Below are 16,083 nucleotides of genomic sequence, written 5' to 3'. Positions count from 1 at the left end.
AGGTTGACCTTGAACTCCTGGGATCAAGCAATACTTGGCCTATAGTAGCTGAAACTCATCAGACTTGGGACTTGCTTTTTAACCAGCTGAGCACAGGCACCCTGATCTGTCATATAGCTCTCATTTGATATCCCCTTCCCTTCCACACACATACAGAACAGATAGCTATCAAGACTGTTTATTGAGCCAGCAGCTCTCCCTTCCTCACTGGTGTGCCTAACCCCCAACCTCCCGCCTAAGGCCAAGTGGAATCCCCTGAGCTCATCCCTAAACTCCTGCTCCAGGCTTTCCTGCTTTGCCTCGGGGGCTGTTATTCCTTTGATTCTTCATCTTTCTTCTGGTAGAGTGTGAGGTAGGCCATCAGATCCTCTCCGTGGGGGTCAAATGCAGAGGTCATGTCGCTGTAGGTTCTGCTATAGGGGTACAACTCTGTGAACAGGAACAGCTAGCCTGAGCCAGGTGCTGGCTGCCCATGTGCCCCAGCTCCCCTCCTTCCGCACTCACCTTTCGTAACATTGACTTTATTGGCCGCCAAAATGTCCGCCTGAATGCTGTCTATTTTCGTGTACAAGTCTTCAGGCTTGCTCTGAGGACAGGAGCAAGGGGGCCCAGCTAGGGTGTAGGGGCAGTCAGGACTTGGAGTTGGGTGTGGACAGAGGGATGCTGGGGGGTAGGGAGGTGATTGGAAGTGGGAGTGTGGATAGGGGGTCGGCTCCCAGCCAACTGAAAGGACAGGAAAGGGAAGAGGAAGAGCCCAGGCTAGGGCAGTCCCTCCACCTGTAGCAGATGGCTGGGTCCATTCTGTGCGCTTGGCATGCGCCAGGGGAGGAGGGCACCATGCTGTCTGAACCAACCGCTGCTTTTGCTGCGGGGATGGGGGTGGCACTTACAAGGAAGAGCTGGTAGAGTTCTTCCCCCATGGATTTGCGCACGTGCTCTTCGACGACCGGGAACATACGTACGAAGTACTGCGCGGGGGTGGAGAGCGGGGGGCGGAGGCGCTGAGTGATGGTGCCTGCCAGCCCACTCGGCCCCGCCCCGCCGCGCGCGCACCTCCACTCGGCCCCGCCCCGCCGCGCGCTCACCTCTAGCGTGATGCTGGCCAGCCGCTGGCTGTTGCTGTGGTCCATGTTGCCCATGGCAGTCATCAGGCCGTGCACTACGCGTAGGTGCAGCAGCTCCTCCGCGACGCTCAAGTCGTTGTGTGCCAGAACCCTGGCAGCGGGGGTTGAGGGGAGGGCAAGAAGTGGGGGCAGTTCAGTTTGTGGCGACTCCTGGGGTCAAGCCTGGCTGCTGCACACCCCCTACCCGCTACCCTCTTACCCAATAGCCTTGGCGGCTGAGGCCTGCTGCAAGAACACTGGCAGATGGGCTGCGAGCTGGAGAACCGAGGCATCTGGGGGGCAAGGAGCGGCAGTGAGGCAGGAAGTCCCCACTTCTCTGCCCTGGCAGCCCCATTTGAGCAGGTTCCTACCAGTGAGGATCTTGGGCTGCAGTTTGGAGGTCTCCTTGACTGACGGTATCAGCAGCTCCACGAGGCCCTTGAGCAGCTTCAGGCGCACGTCGTCATAGTAGACCAGGTCCTTGATCAGCTCGATGGCTGGGGAAGGGCAGAGATGCCTGAGGCGCCACCCACTCCTGAACCAAGTCCCTTCCCTTCACACTGTCTTCTTCACTGACCCTTCCTCGCATCTTTCTGCACAGCACTCTCCAAGGCAGAGGAGAAGCTGAGAAGGCGACACTTTTGAAGAGGAGGAGGGGACAGAAGGGGCAGAGGAATAAGGGATAGTGAGCCTCACATCCAGGTGGCCTAGAGATGTCAGAGAGGAAGGCTGAGAGGTCCCACTGAAGTGGCTGCTTCAGCTTGGAAGAATCCAGGTTTCATGGAGGAGGGAAGGCCTGTTTTTTTTTTTTTATTTTGTTTTGTTTTGAGACAGAGTCTCCCTTTTCACCCTCGGTAGGGTGTGTGGCATCATAGCTTACAGCAACCTCAAACTCTTGGGCTCAAGCAATTCTCTTGCCTCAGCCTCCCAAGTAGCTGGGACTATAGGTCCCCCGCCACAACACTTGTCTATTTTTTTTTTTTTTTTTTTTTAGAGACAGAGTCTCATTGTACCGCCCTCGGGTAGAGTGCCATGGCGTCACACGGCTCACAGCAACTTCTAACTCTTGGGCTTCGCGATTCTCTTGCCTCAGCCTCCGGAGCAGCTGGGACTACAGGCGCCTGCCACAACGCCCGGCTAAACACTTGTCTATTTTTAGAGATGGGGTCTCCAACTCCTGAACTCAGAAGATCCACCCACCTGGGTCTCCCAGAGTGCTAGGATTACAGGTGTGAGGCACTGTGCCCAGCCTGAAGGACTGGGTTATGTTCTTTCTTTTCTTTGAGACAGAGTCTAAAGCTGTCACCCTAGGTTGAGTGCTGTACTGTCATAGCTCACAGCAACCTCCAACTCTTGGAGTCAAGTGATCTTCTTTTTTTTGTGTGTGTGTGGTTTTTGGCTGGGGCTGGGTTTGAACCCGCCACCTCCGGCATATGGGACAAGTGCCCTACTCCTTGAGCCACAGGCGCTGCCCTCAAGTGATCTTCTTGCCTCAGTTTTTCTATTTTTAGTAGAGATGGGGTGTTTTTCTATTTTTAGTAGAGACAGAGTTCTCACATTTTGCTCAGGCTGGTCTCGAACTCATGAGCTCAAGCAATCCTCCTGCTTTGGCCTCTCACAGTGCTAGGATAACAGGTGTGAGCCACTGTAACCCAGCCTGAAGGCCAGGCATTTTTTTTTTTTTTTTTTGAGACAGAGTCTCACTTTGTTGCCCTCGATACAGTGCCATGGCATTGCACCTCACAGCAACCTCCAACTCCAGGGCTCAGGTGATTCTCTTGCCTCAGCCTCCCGAGTAGCTGGGACTACAGGTGCCTGCCAATTCAATGCCTGGCTATTTTTTTGTTGCAGTTTGGCCAGGGCTGGGTTTGAACCCGCCACCCTTGGTAAATGGGGCTGGCGCCCTACCCACCGAGCCACAGGCACTGCCAAGGCCTGGGTTTTTAAAGAGAGACAGGGTCTGGCATGGTGGTTCACTCCTGTAATCCCAGGGCTTTGGGAGCCCAGAAGGCAGATTGCTTGATGCCAGGAGTTTGAGGCTGCAGTGAGCTGTGGTGAGGCCACTGCACTCTAGTCTGGGCAACAGAGGGAGACCCTGTTTCTAATAATGGTAATGATAATAAATAAATAAAATAATAGGAGACAGGATGGAGAAAGATGCAGGGTGAGAGGGAGATAGAGCAAGTAAGGCAGGAAGTGAGAAGCCAGGAAGCAATGTTGGTGGCAAGTGACCTCTGAGAGCTCTTTCTCACTAAGCATTATGGAGCCCTTCTGTGCCTAGGTGAGGTGCTGTGCTAAGTATCCCCCTGGAGCTCACCAAGACCAAATGAGGTTAGCTTCCCCATTTTACATTTGCGACACTAGGCTCAGAAAGGTGAAGTTCTTTGTCTAAGCTACACAGCTACGAAGTGGTAGAAGCAAAAGGACAAAAAGATTTGGTTAGGAAGGAGGAGGGGACTAGAATTTATTGAGGGAATTCTCGAAGGGCTTTTCTGTAGATACTTAGTCTAGTCATTCATTCATTCCAGTGTTGACTTAGCCTTTCTGCTCAGTACTGGCACTGTACTGGGTGTTGGGGAATTAGTTCATTCAAGCAACTTTTGTTTTTGTTTTTTTTGAGACAGAGTCTCACTTTTCCACCCTGGGTAGACTGTGGTGGGAACAACCTAGCTCACAGCAATCTCAAACTTGTGGGCTCTGGGGCCGGGCACCATACACTGAGGGTGGCGGGTTCAAACCTGGCCCTCAGCCAAACTGTAACAAAAAATAGCCGGGCATTGTGATGGGCGCACGTAGTTCCAGCTATGTGGGAGGCTGAGGCAAGAGAATTGCCTAGGCCCAAGAGCTGGAGGTTGCTGTGAGCTGTGACATCACAGCACTCTACTGAGGGCAACATAATGAGATTCTGTCTCAAAAAACAAACAGGGAGGTGCCTGTGGCTCAGTGGGTAGGGCACCAGCCCCATATACTGAGGGTGGTGGGTTCAAACCCAGCCCCGGCCAAAACTGCAACAACAATAAAAAACTAATACAGTTTAATATAAAACAAACAAACAAAACAAAAAAAAAAAACTCGTGGGCTCAAGCTATCCTCTTGCCTCAGCCTCCCCAGTAGCTGGACTACAGGCACCTGCCAGGACACCCTGCTAATTTTTCTATTTGTAGTAGAGATAGGTTCTCACTTTTTCTCAGGCTGTTCTCAAACTCCCAGCACTAAAGTAAGATGCTAGGATTATAGGTGTGAGCCACCTTGACCAGTTTACCCTGATCTTTCCTACCAGTGTGACAGAAGATGCCAGCTCCTTGAGTTGAAAAGTCAGGATTGGGCAGGTGGGGGTTGGGGGTGGACAAGGGTGTATAGGGTGGGATTTACATTAGTCATATTGAATTTGAGTTGATGATGAATGGACAGCTGAGACTAGAAAAGTTTATGTGGATAACTGCTTAACATCTATTGTTCTCCTTAATTCATTAAATAAAAATGAACATTATGCAAGGGACTAGTCAAGCACTACAACATTATCTAATTTGATCTTCACAACTCTGTTATGTGTATATGTTCTTTTCTTTTCTTTCTTTCTTTTTTTTTTTTTTGAGACAGAGCCTCAAGCTGTTGCCCTGGGTAAAGTGCTGTGGCATCACAGCTCACAGTAACCTCCAACTCTTGGGCTCAAGTGATTCTCTTGCCTCAGCCTCCCAAGTAGCTGGGACCACAGGCACCCGCCACAACACCTGGCTATTTTTTGGTTGTAGCCGTCATTGCTCTTTGGCGGGCCCGGGCTGGATTCGAACCCACCAGCTCAGGTGTATGTGGCTGGCACCTTAGCCACTTGAGCCACAGGTGCTGAACCTGTTATTCTCATTTTATAGAAGAAAAACTGAAGTACAGAGAGGTAAGATTTGAACCTGAGCATTTCAAATTCCCTCTTAACCACTAGGCATTCCCTGTAGCATCTGTTTTATGAGATTTTTTAAAAAATGAGATAGAGTCTCACTTTATCGCCCTCTGTATAGTGCCATGGCATTACAGCTCACAGCAACCACCAACTTTTGGGCTTAGGTGATTCTCCTCCCTCAGCCTCCTGAGTAGCTGGGACTACAGGTGCCTGCCACAACGCCCAGCTATTTTTTGTTGCAGAACCTACCACCCTCAGTATATGGGGCCAGCATCCTACCCACTGAGCCACAGACACCACCTGTTTTATGAGATTTTAGAAAATAACTTTTAGAAATAATAAAGTACCTGACTAAGGGCTGGGGATGGTGGTTCACCCCTGTAATCCCAGGACTTGGGAGGCCGAAGTGGGTGAATTGTCTGAGCTCACAGGTTTGAGACCAGCCTGAGCCAGAGCGAGATCTCATCTGTAAAAATAGTCAGGCGTTGTGGTGGGTGCCTGTAGTCTCAGCTAATTCAGGGGCTAAGGTAAGAGAATTGCTTCAGCCCAGGACTTTGAGGTTGCTGTGAGCTATGACCCCATGGCACTCTACCAAGGGTGAAAAGGGAGACTCTGTCTCAAACGCCCCCCCAAAACAAACAAACAAAAAAACACCTGACTACATCAAGAAATACAATATTAGGGCTAAGCATGGTGGCTTACTCCTGTAATCCTAACATCTGGATGGCCAAGGTGGGTGGATTACCTAAACTCAGGAGTTGGAGACCAGCCTGAGCAAGAGTAAGACTCTAAAACTAGCCAGGCATTGTGACAGGCATCTATAGTTCTAGCTACTCAGGAGGTTGAGGCAAGAGGATTGCTTGAGCCCAAAAGTTTGAGGTTGCTGTGAGCTATGACGCCACCACCCTACCAAGGGTGAAAAGGGAGACTCTGTCTCCAAAAAAAACAGACTTCTAAAAATATTTTGATTTGACAACTATTACTTGTAGACCATTCCCCCCTGCTTTTTTTTTTTTTTTGAGACAGAGTCTCACTATGTCACCCTCGGTAGAGTGCTGTGGTGTCACAGCTCACAGCAACCTCAAACTCTTGGGCTTAAGTGATTCTCTTGCCTCAGTCTCCCTAGTAGCTGGGACTATAGGTGCCCACCACAATGTCTGGCTATATTTTTTTTGTTGTTGCAGTTGTCATTGCTGTTTAGCTGGCCTGGGCTGAGTTCGAAACCGTCAGCCTCAGTGTATGTGGCCAATGCCCTACCCACTGAGCTACAGATGCTGCCTAGAGAATTCCCTTCTATATAAAAGTTTGAGAAGTATAGTGAAGGTTCTGTTATCAGTTAAAGACATGCTTTTTTTTTTTTTTTTTTGAAACAGAGCCTCAAGCTGTCACCCTGAGTAGAGTTCTGTAGCATCACAGCTCACAGCAACCTCCAACTTCTGGGCTCAAGCAATTCTCCTGTCTCCACCTTCCCAAGTACCTGGGACTACAGGCACCTGCCACAACGCCCGGCTATTTTTTTTTTTGTCTCACTTTATGGCCCTCGGTAGAGTGCTATGGCATCACACAGCTCATAGCAACCTCCAACTCCTGGGCTTAAGTGATTCTCTTGCCTCAGCCTCCCAAGTAGCCGGGACCACAGGCGCCCACCACAACGCCCAGCTATTTTTTGGTTGCAGTTCAGCTGGGGCCGAGTTTGAACCCGCCACCCTTGGTATATGGGGCCGGCGCCTTACCAACTGAGCCACAGGTGCTGCCCAGGCCCGGCTATTTTTTGGTTGCAGCCATCGTTGTTTAGTGGGCCCAGGCTGGATTCGAACCTGCCAGCTCAGATGTATGTGGCTGGCACCTTAGTTGCTTAAGCCATAGGCGCCGAGCCAAGACATGCTGTTTAAAAAAAAAAAAGAAAGAAAGAAAGAAAAGAGAAAGGCCTAGTATGGTGGCTCATACTTGTAATTCTAGTGCTCTGGGAGGCTGAGGCAGGAGGATCACTTGAGGTCAGGAATTTGAGACCAGCATGTGTAAGGGTGAGACCCTGTCCCTTCAAAAAAATAGAAAAATTGGCTGAACATGGTGAAGTGCACCTGTAGTTCCAGTTTACTTGGGAGACTGAGGCAAATAAGCCCTAGAATTTGAGGTTGTAAGGCCACTGCATTCCAGCCAAGGTAACAGAGTAAGACTTTGTTTAAAAGAAATAAAGAAGAGAGAGTGAGAAAGACAGGAGATAGAAAAAGGGAAAGAAAGAATAAGAGAGCAAGAGTCAAAAGAAAAAAATGCTTCCTTTCTCACTCTTTTGGATTTTTGTTTTGGCCGGAACTAAACACTGTAAGGGGGGAAAAAGCCAACTTTCAGATTCCTCAGACCCTGACTTTCTGGGAGCAGGATAAGAGGTGGGGAGTGAGGGGTAGGTTGGGAAGGGAAGAAGGAGGTGAGTGTGGTGTTTCTGGCTCCATAGATCGAGCTTTCCAGAACCAGGAAAGGTGGGGTTCAGCTTGCATTCCAACAAAAATTATATTCCAACTAAATCACCAAAACTTCTGGGAAAGAAATCTAATTTGAATTTCCACAGGGCATTGAATAGGTATATTTTCCCCTCCTAGAATTGCAAGAGTATTGACATTGTCTTTAGGAATTGTCAATCTTTTATTAATTTAGCTTAGCTTTCCCAGAGAACTAGATTTGGAGGCTGAAGGGTTCAGAGTACTGCTACTCCAAATAAATATGCCACTCTGGTATGAAGATTATTTTGAGCTGAAAGCAATTAGAAAAACAAACAAACAAACAAACAGACATAGGATGAGCTCTCTGCCCTTCCCCATGTACCTAAAAACAGATCCTAAGTTCTCCTTGCAAAGATGTCTCCCACCATTCCCTTCCAATGCAAGGAAGTAGACAAAACCTTATTACCAGAGAGTCAACAAACCTTACTAACTGGCCTTATCTACTATCGGTTTCCTCATTTATTTGTTTTCCCAAAATTTGCCACCCCTAGAAGCTCAAAGTTCTTTTCCTTTGTCTTGACACTTCTCTACAAAAATTTATTGTTCTTTTGTTAAGATGCTATGTAACCCCAAGTTTTAACCACCCCTTTGAGTTGCTTATTTCTGGGTACTTAAGGGAGTATTCAAGGTACACTTATTCATAAATTTGTTTTTCTCTTGTTAATATTTTGTCTGTCTAATTTGTAGGGGCCCAGGCAATGACCTAAGATGGGTAAAGGGAAAAAAGAAAAAAAAAATTTTTTTTGAGACAGTACAGTGCTATGGTATCACAGCTCACAGCAACCTCAAACTCTTGGGCTTAAGTGATTCTCTTGTCTCAGCCTCCTAAGTAGCTGGGACTATAGGTGCCCACCACAATGCCCAGCTATTTTATGATTGTAGTTGTCACTGTTGTTCAGCAGGTCCGGGCTGGGTTTGAACCAGCCAGCTCCGGTGTATGTGGCTGGCTCCCTAGCCACTTAGTACAGGCACCCAGCCAGGAAAAAGAAAATGGTTTCTACCCCATAATGCTGAAGCCTAGTCATTTATAGTCACTATGGTTTTTCTTTTCTTTCTTTTTTTTTTTTTTTTTTTTGAGCCAGAGTCTCACTTTGTTGCCCTCAGTAGAGTGCCATGGTGTAACAGCAACCTCGAACTCCTGTGCTCAAGCAATTCTCCCACCTCAGCCTCCCACATAGCTGAGACTACAGGCACCTGCCACAAAGCCTGGCTGTCTTTAGAGATAGGATCTTGCTCTAGCTCAGGCTGGTCTTGAACCCGTGAGCTCAATCCACCTGCCTTGGCCTCCCAGAGTACTAGGTGTGAGCCACTGCACTTGGCTGTCACTATGATTTATCTTAGGGTCACTGTGATTTTTCTTAGGGTACTCAGGGTATCAGTAAGGCCCAATCACTACTCTAATTTCTCTTTATATCTTTTTTTAATTTTTAAACATATTTATTTATTTATTTATTTATTTTTAGAGACAGAGTCTCACTTTATCACCCTTGGTAGAGTGCCATAGCATCACAGCTCACAGCAACCTCCAACTCCTAGGTTTAGGTGATTCTCTTGCCTCAGTCTCCCGAATAGCTGGGACCACAGGTGCCTGCCACAATGCCCTGCTATGTTTTTGTTGCAGTTTGGCCAGGGCTGGGTTTGAACCCACCACTCTCGGTATATGGGGCCGGTGCCCTACTCACTGAGCCACAGGCACCGCCCAACTAAACTGATTTTGCTATTTTTAGTAGAGTGGCTACATCTTGTTTAGTCACCCAGGTTTCTTCTTCTTCTTTTTCTTTTTTTTTTTTTTTTGCAGTTTTTTTTTGGCCAGAGCCGGGTTTGAACCTGCACCTCCTGGCGCTCTACTCCTTTGAGCCACAGGCGCCACTCCCCACCCCCCCACCCCCGCTTTCTTCTTTACTCTGTTGCTCAAGGAGTCCTTCTGCCTCAGCCTCCTGAGTAGCTGGAATGACAGGTGCCCACCATGACACTTGGCTAATTTTTCTATTTTTAGTAGAATTGAGGGTCTCACTCTTGTTCAGGCTGGTCTCGAACTCCTGAGCTCAAGGGATCCTCCTGCCCTGGCCTCCCAGATTGCTATGATTATAGGCGTGAGCCACTGTGCCTGACCTCAGTTGTCTCTTTACTGCCTCATTCCTTTTTTCTTCTTTTTGTCTATTAGACATTGTAGGAAAAACTTGAGAGCTAGGGGTGGTGCCTGTGGCTCAAGGAGTAGGGCGCCGGTCCCATATGCCGGAGGTGGCGGGTTCAAACCCAGCCCCGGCCATAAAAAAACCACAAAAAAAAAAAACAAAAACAAAAACAAAACTTGAGAGCTAGGATGAAGATACTTTCTTCCAGAAATATTTTTCATTTGTTTCTATCAGGCACTAACAATTCCAGCTGATCGTTGTCCACATTCAAAGATTTGAGGTTTCCTTCTTCACCTGGCTATTGCTATTCATTCTTCCAGACTCAGTTCAGAAATTAACTTTCAAGAAGCTGTCTGGTCCATTCTCCTGCTGCCTCCATGTTCTACTCAGTAGATTTTCTGTGTCTCCCACCCGATAGCACTGTTCCCTTGACACAGAATATTGGTACCTCCAGTAATAATCTGTCTCTTCACTAGTGTATGAACTCCAGTGAACATATTTGACACATCTCTACCCCAAGCCTCAAACCATTCTGAGTCCACAATGCATGCTCCTTAAGTGTTGAAAAGAACGGACTGGATCTTGTATTCCTATAGGTTAAAGGCCATTTTTGTAAGGTAGTTTAGGACCATGCTTGCAAAGTGCCAGCCTAGTGGTAGATGATTCCAAAAGAGGTTCTGCTCTGGCCACTGTGGCCCTCATCCACACTGAGCCACACAGCCATTCCTAGTTCTGAATCTTCCACAGGCTACAAGCCAGAACCACTGCAGCCCTGCCCCACCCCCACCCTCACCACCACCATTTTCCTGGGCCACCTTTGAAAGAACTCTTTGAAGATAGTACCTCACACTTCTTGGTCAGCCGAGAAGTGGACGACACTCCATGGATGCTCACTTCATATGAGCCAGGCACTGTGGAAAGTGTGGCCCTTCCTCACAGTGGGAGACACAGGGCGCCTGGTGAAGGGGCTAGGGAGGGGACTGTGTGGATTCTCAGAACACACAGGACAGGTGTTCAAAAGAGACTGCTTTCAGCTCTTGGGAAATTTACTGAACTCCAAACGAACACAGGCTGCCTGAAAGTGAACATGTGCTGGTGATTTATAATCTTGTCAGAAAACTGTCATTAACAGTTTCCAACAGAACAGTGTCCTGGAAGGCAGCAGCCTCTTCTGTGTTTGTATACGGCACTTTCAACTCCTCTTGTTGCTGAACACCGTCTGCTATAAACATTATCACAGGGTGGGAGAGTGGACTTCTCTAGCCAGGCCTCACAGTGTCCTTCAGCAGGTTGGTGAGTCCATCTAAGGCAGTGGTTCTGTGGGTCAAGACCCAGAGGTACTGTATTAAAGAGCTGCAGCATTAGGAAGGTTGAGAACCGTTGATCTAAGGAAAGGCACAGAAAGGCTACCCATAGAGAGCCAGCCTACCTCCTCTAAAGCACTCTTGTGCCAGATCCTGGGGGCCTCCTACCACCTCTGCCCCCCAGATTCCAGAGCCATGGGGCACACCAGAGGGCCTGGTTCTGAAGCTCTACACAAAGCCAGTTTTGTTTCATCCTGATTTACCTCTAGGTGAAGATCTCCAAGGACACCCTGTGTTCACCCTGGGTGCTTGTGGGCATTCTGGGGATAGACTCTGAGGTAGACCCTTTCCTCTGTGCACCTTCCTGACTTAAAAACAGCTGCTTCCTTCAGAGACGCTTCCTATGACCCTCTAGCCACTGCTTCTGTTTGCCCAGCCAGTGCAGGTCTTCCAGATCAGCCCCTGCTATCCCAGCTGCCCACCCCTCACAGATGTGGTGCTAATTTGGAATCACAGATCCAGTAAATTGTGTAGGGCAAGAGGCTAGCCCTGGGAAGGTGAAAAGCACCCCGAACCCCTCTGGTCTCCCCCAAACACTCTCATCTGGACAAATCTGCAGCCTCAGATACTTCTGGCTGCCTACACTAGCTGGTGCTTGAATCCCCAAGTTTCTTTGACTTGTTCTGCTATTGTTTGGTTACAAAAACCTTCCTTCCCTTTTGGGCCCAAGTGGTTTGGCTCCTCCTTGTATCTGACGCTGCTTGGCTTTGTTAGCGGCAGCACATCCTCTTTAGTAGTTGGGCTCTTCCCTGGCACAAGCTGCCAGCACCCCTGTGCCAGGACTTCTTGGACCTAGGAGAGCTCTTCCTGTAGCAAGACATGACTTGGTGGACATTTAGGGTAGAAATGAATGGATACATATATTTTTATGAAATTTTCCTGACTACAAATAGCATTTTCTAGCCGCATAGGACCTAGTAATCCAAGAGAAGAATATCCAGTGCTGTCTATTCACTTTACACTAAGTGCTTGATATTTCATTAATTATGCATCTGCAACACTTGTAACTCCTTGGAAAAATGAAAGTTTATCCATTGAATCATGTTTGATTGAGTTTTAAAATTCACAGCTGTCACTGTTTACACCCAAAGCAAAAGTGCTAGTCCCTACCCAGTGTCTCCACAAGACTCACAGCCAGTTACAAGTCTTAAGATGTCCCACTAGGTAGTGAGCACAGCAGACTTAGTCAGAAAGCAAGGAGCAACAAGAGACTACGATTTTGGTCAGCTTTGCCTAAAGCTTGTGGTTCTTTTTTTTTTGAGACAGAGTCTCACTATGTCACCCTCGGTAGAGTGCCATGGCGTCACAGCTCACAGCAACCTCAAACTCTTGGGCTTAAATGATTCTCTTGCCTCAGCCTCCCCAAGTAGCTGGGACTACAGACACCCACCACAATGCCCAGCTATTTTTGGTTATAGTTGTCATTGTTGTTTGACAGGCCCGGGCTGGATTCGAACCTGCCAGCTCTGGTGTATGTGGCTGGTGCCCTAGCCACTGAGCTATAGGCGCCAATCCAGCTTGTGGTTCTTTTAAAAAAAAAATTAAACTAAATTAATTTTTTTTGAGACAGTCTCACTCTGTAGGCCTGTGTAGTGTTGTGGTATCATAGTTCCCAGCAACCTCAAAGTCATGGGCTTGAGCTATCCTCTTGCCTCAGCCTCCTGAGTAGCTGGAACTACAGGCACCCAACACTACGCCCAGCTAGTTTTTCTAGTTTAAGTAGAGACGGGGTCTCGCTTTTGTTCAGGGTGGTCTCAAACTCTTGAGTTCAAGCAATTCACTTGCCTTGGCTCCCAGAATGCTATAAGATGACATGCATAAGCCACTGCACCTGGTCAAGGTTGTGGTTCTATTAATACCCAACTGTTGTAAATGTAAGCAATTGCTGATTTATTCATTGATTCATTCATTTATCCAACAAAAGAATTATTGGGCATCTTCTCTGTGTCAGAGCTCTGAAGAGGACAATGATATAGTTACCGACCTTAGGGACATCACAATCTAATTGGGGGACACCAAAAGGAAACTGATATTTATGATATAGTGTTATAAGGGCCATGAAAGCACAAAGGTAAGCCACACTGGGTGATGGAGTTGAGGGGTCAGGTACAGAGAATCAGGAGAAGGCTTCCTTGGGGAAGGTGATGCTTGACTTGGCAAAGCCATGGAGAAAAGGGAGGGGCTGAAATATAGAATGTGGAAAGTGCCATATCACATTTGTGGCCAGGCAAGCAGGGGAGGTCTGGCTGGGACATATGGTGATGGGTCATGGGCACAAACACTAAGCCTGTAGAGGGAGGACAGCCCTAGCTTCTGAAGGGCTTCACAGCACCCAACAACCCTATACAGCAGGGGGTTTCTCATCTTTCATTGCAGAGAAAACTAAGACCCACAAGGTTGAGTAGCTTGGCCAGGATCAAACAGCTAAAAAGAATGACTGATTCCAAAGCCCATATTCTTCAGTTCTATTTCCTCCACTTTGGTGGTGGACTAGGAAAACAGACTGTGGGTGGGCACCACACTGGAGCACTGGAGGCCGGTTTAGAGGGCAATGAGAAATATGAAGACCTGAAGTCCAGCAGTGGAGAATGAATGAAGAGGGAGTAGATTTGAATTTTTTTCCTTTTTTTTCTGAGATAGAGTCTCACTCTGTTGCTGTGGCTGGAGTGCTATGCTGTCATAACTGACAGCAACTTCAAACTCCTGGGATGAAAGAAATCTTCTCGCCTCAGCCTCCCGAGTAGCTGGGACAATAGCCATATACCACATGGCTGGATAGTTTATTTTATTTTATTTGAGACAGAGTCTCACTATGTCAAACTGTAGAATCTACAACCTGTCAAAAACAAAAAAAACCTTGATGCTCACCTATTGGATCACCACAGTGAATAGATGAAGAAACTGAAAACAAATGATTTGCCCAGAGAATCACAGTGAACAAGAGGAAGCGTTGTAGCAGCAGGCTTAGTACTACTTTAGCAGCAGAAGCCTTAGAAATGCACATACACCCAGGCTTCGAACGGGCCAGCTGAACAACGACAACTGCAACAAAAAAATTACTGGGCATTGTAGTGGGCGCCTGTATTCCCAGCTACTTGGGAGGCTGAGGCAAGAGAATAACTTAAGTCCAAGAATTTGACGTTGCTGTGAGCTGTGACGCCACTGCACTCTACCAAGGGCGACCTAGTGAGACTCTCTCAAAAATAAATAAATGGCACCACTGGGAACTGTGCCTATTTCTTGCAGCCATTTCCAAGGCGCTTACAGCGCTCCTAAGTTTGTCTTCTAATTCTTTGCTCCTAGAGCCTTGGAAAGCCAGCGTCCCCGTTCCTTCTCTGCACTCCAGACAAGACTGTCACCTAATGGCCACATATGAGAAGTGCGCTTCACGCGGCTGTTTTCATAATTCCCAGCAGGGCACCTCTATGTGTGTTTGATATGTTGCGCTGTTGTAAGGAAGAGACCAGCGTCAGGCATCTTCCTGACCACTTACACCTGCTTCTGATTCCTGTACATCCCGTTAACTTTCACCTTATCTGTTCAAAGCCCAATGTTGAAACATTAAAAAATATATTTTATGCACTATTTTTTAAAGCCAGGCAACAAAGCAATGTTATATGCTATGGCGGTATATGTATTTCTGGATCAAGAATTACTATGATTTTGCCTTTGCTAAGAAAAGAAGAGGGGGAGGGGAGGGGAGTAAATACTATGATGTGTCTTCCACTGGTATCTAAGTGTTACCCAATCTAATCAGCCCTGTGCTCCTGCTCTGAAGTATTCCTGAGGCCTGAATCAACCACCACTGTCCCCCAAGTGAAGGCAGAAACAGGCAAGGGTAGGAGACAGAAGTTTTGAGGGCTAGGCACATTAGAAATAAGTTTTTCCCCAGGATTGTCTACTTAACCCCCCTGCAGGACTGTATTATAACATTATATAAATGCTGAATAAAGTGTCACAGTGGAAGTGTTCATATCATTTTGGGGAAGTAATGCTGCTTCTTTTTTTTTTTTTGGACAGAGTCTTATTTTATCGCCCTCGGTAGAGTGCTGTGGCATCACAGCTCACAGTAACCTGCAACTCCTGGTCTTAGGCGATTCTCTTGCCTCAGCCTCCTGAGTAGCTGGGACTACAGGTGCCCGCCACAACTCCCGGCTATTTTTTGTTGCAGTTTGGCCAGGGCCGGGTTTGAACCTGCCACCCTTAGTATATGGGGCCGGTGCTGAGGCAAGAGAATTGCCTAAGCCATGGAGTTGGAGGCTGCTGTGAGTTGTGACGCCATGGCACTCTGCCGAGGGCAATAAATTGAGACTCTGTCTCTAAAAAAAAAAAAAAAGAAACACACATAAAGTGAAGAATGCAACAAGGATAGACAATCAGAATCTCCTGCAGTAGGGACCAGACAACAGGGTATTTCCACGGCATTGAATACAATGCTCCTTTGCCCACTCCTCCCCTAGAGGCATCTGCAGAAGTGTGAAGGAGATGTAATTCAATGAACCTTGCTCTGGCAGACATATTTCAGGAAACTGCCTTAAAATATTCAGCAATGGGAGGAAAAGGAAGAGAGAGAAACCTATCCCTCTTAGACATAGAGCCATCACCACATATGCCCCCCACAGCAGACATAGCCCACTAGAGTGACTTTAAAACTTGGCTACACAATTATTTGACCCTCCTTTTTATCCAGATGTGGGGTCTTTATGCTCTGTGACTTTATGAGGCAAGGTCAAAAAAGACCATCCAGCTTTGGTCTAGAAATGTCTTAGAAGCTTGCTCTTGGCTGCCATCTCTTGGAACCCAGACGCCAAGCTGTGATGAAGCCCAGGCTACACACAGAGAGACCACATGTAGGTGCTACAGTTGACAGTCCCAGCTGAGCCCCATTGTAACTTGGAAGGGAGGCTTCATGTAACTAGTTCCATTTTGCTTCTGACTCTCTCTGGTTATATATCTTTTAGGTTAAAAGCTTCTGCTTAGCCCTGCACCTAGGCTAGTAGGAAGATAACTGTTCCTTTCCCAAAACTGACTCCTGGGAAGAGAAGAAAAGTAGACACACAAGTAGCAAAGCTATGTTAAAGATTTATA

General features: G+C 47.5%; 1 protein-coding gene across 1 annotated transcript in view; it reads right to left on the bottom strand.

Moving 5' to 3' along the window:
- Window positions 1–222: 222 nt before the first annotated feature.
- ARMH1 (armadillo like helical domain containing 1) overlaps window positions 223–16,083 on the bottom strand; it is a 41,080-nt gene continuing 25,219 nt past the window's right edge. The window contains exons 6-11 of the mRNA XM_053575997.1: window positions 1,475–1,600; window positions 1,324–1,396; window positions 1,086–1,215; window positions 891–968; window positions 505–586; window positions 223–429 (exon numbers count right to left, since the gene is read on the bottom strand). Of these exons, the coding sequence (XP_053431972.1) occupies window positions 311–429; window positions 505–586; window positions 891–968; window positions 1,086–1,215; window positions 1,324–1,396; window positions 1,475–1,600 (608 nt within the window). The 3' untranslated portion in view covers window positions 223–310. The remainder of the gene's footprint in view (window positions 430–504; window positions 587–890; window positions 969–1,085; window positions 1,216–1,323; window positions 1,397–1,474; window positions 1,601–16,083) is intronic.

This window comes from Nycticebus coucang, chromosome 22 (genome assembly GCF_027406575.1).
Source record: "Nycticebus coucang isolate mNycCou1 chromosome 22, mNycCou1.pri, whole genome shotgun sequence".
Lineage (NCBI taxonomy): Eukaryota > Metazoa > Chordata > Mammalia > Primates > Lorisidae > Nycticebus > Nycticebus coucang.
The sequence above is the reverse complement of the archived record's forward strand: the minus strand, read 5'-3'. Positions and strand labels throughout refer to the sequence as shown.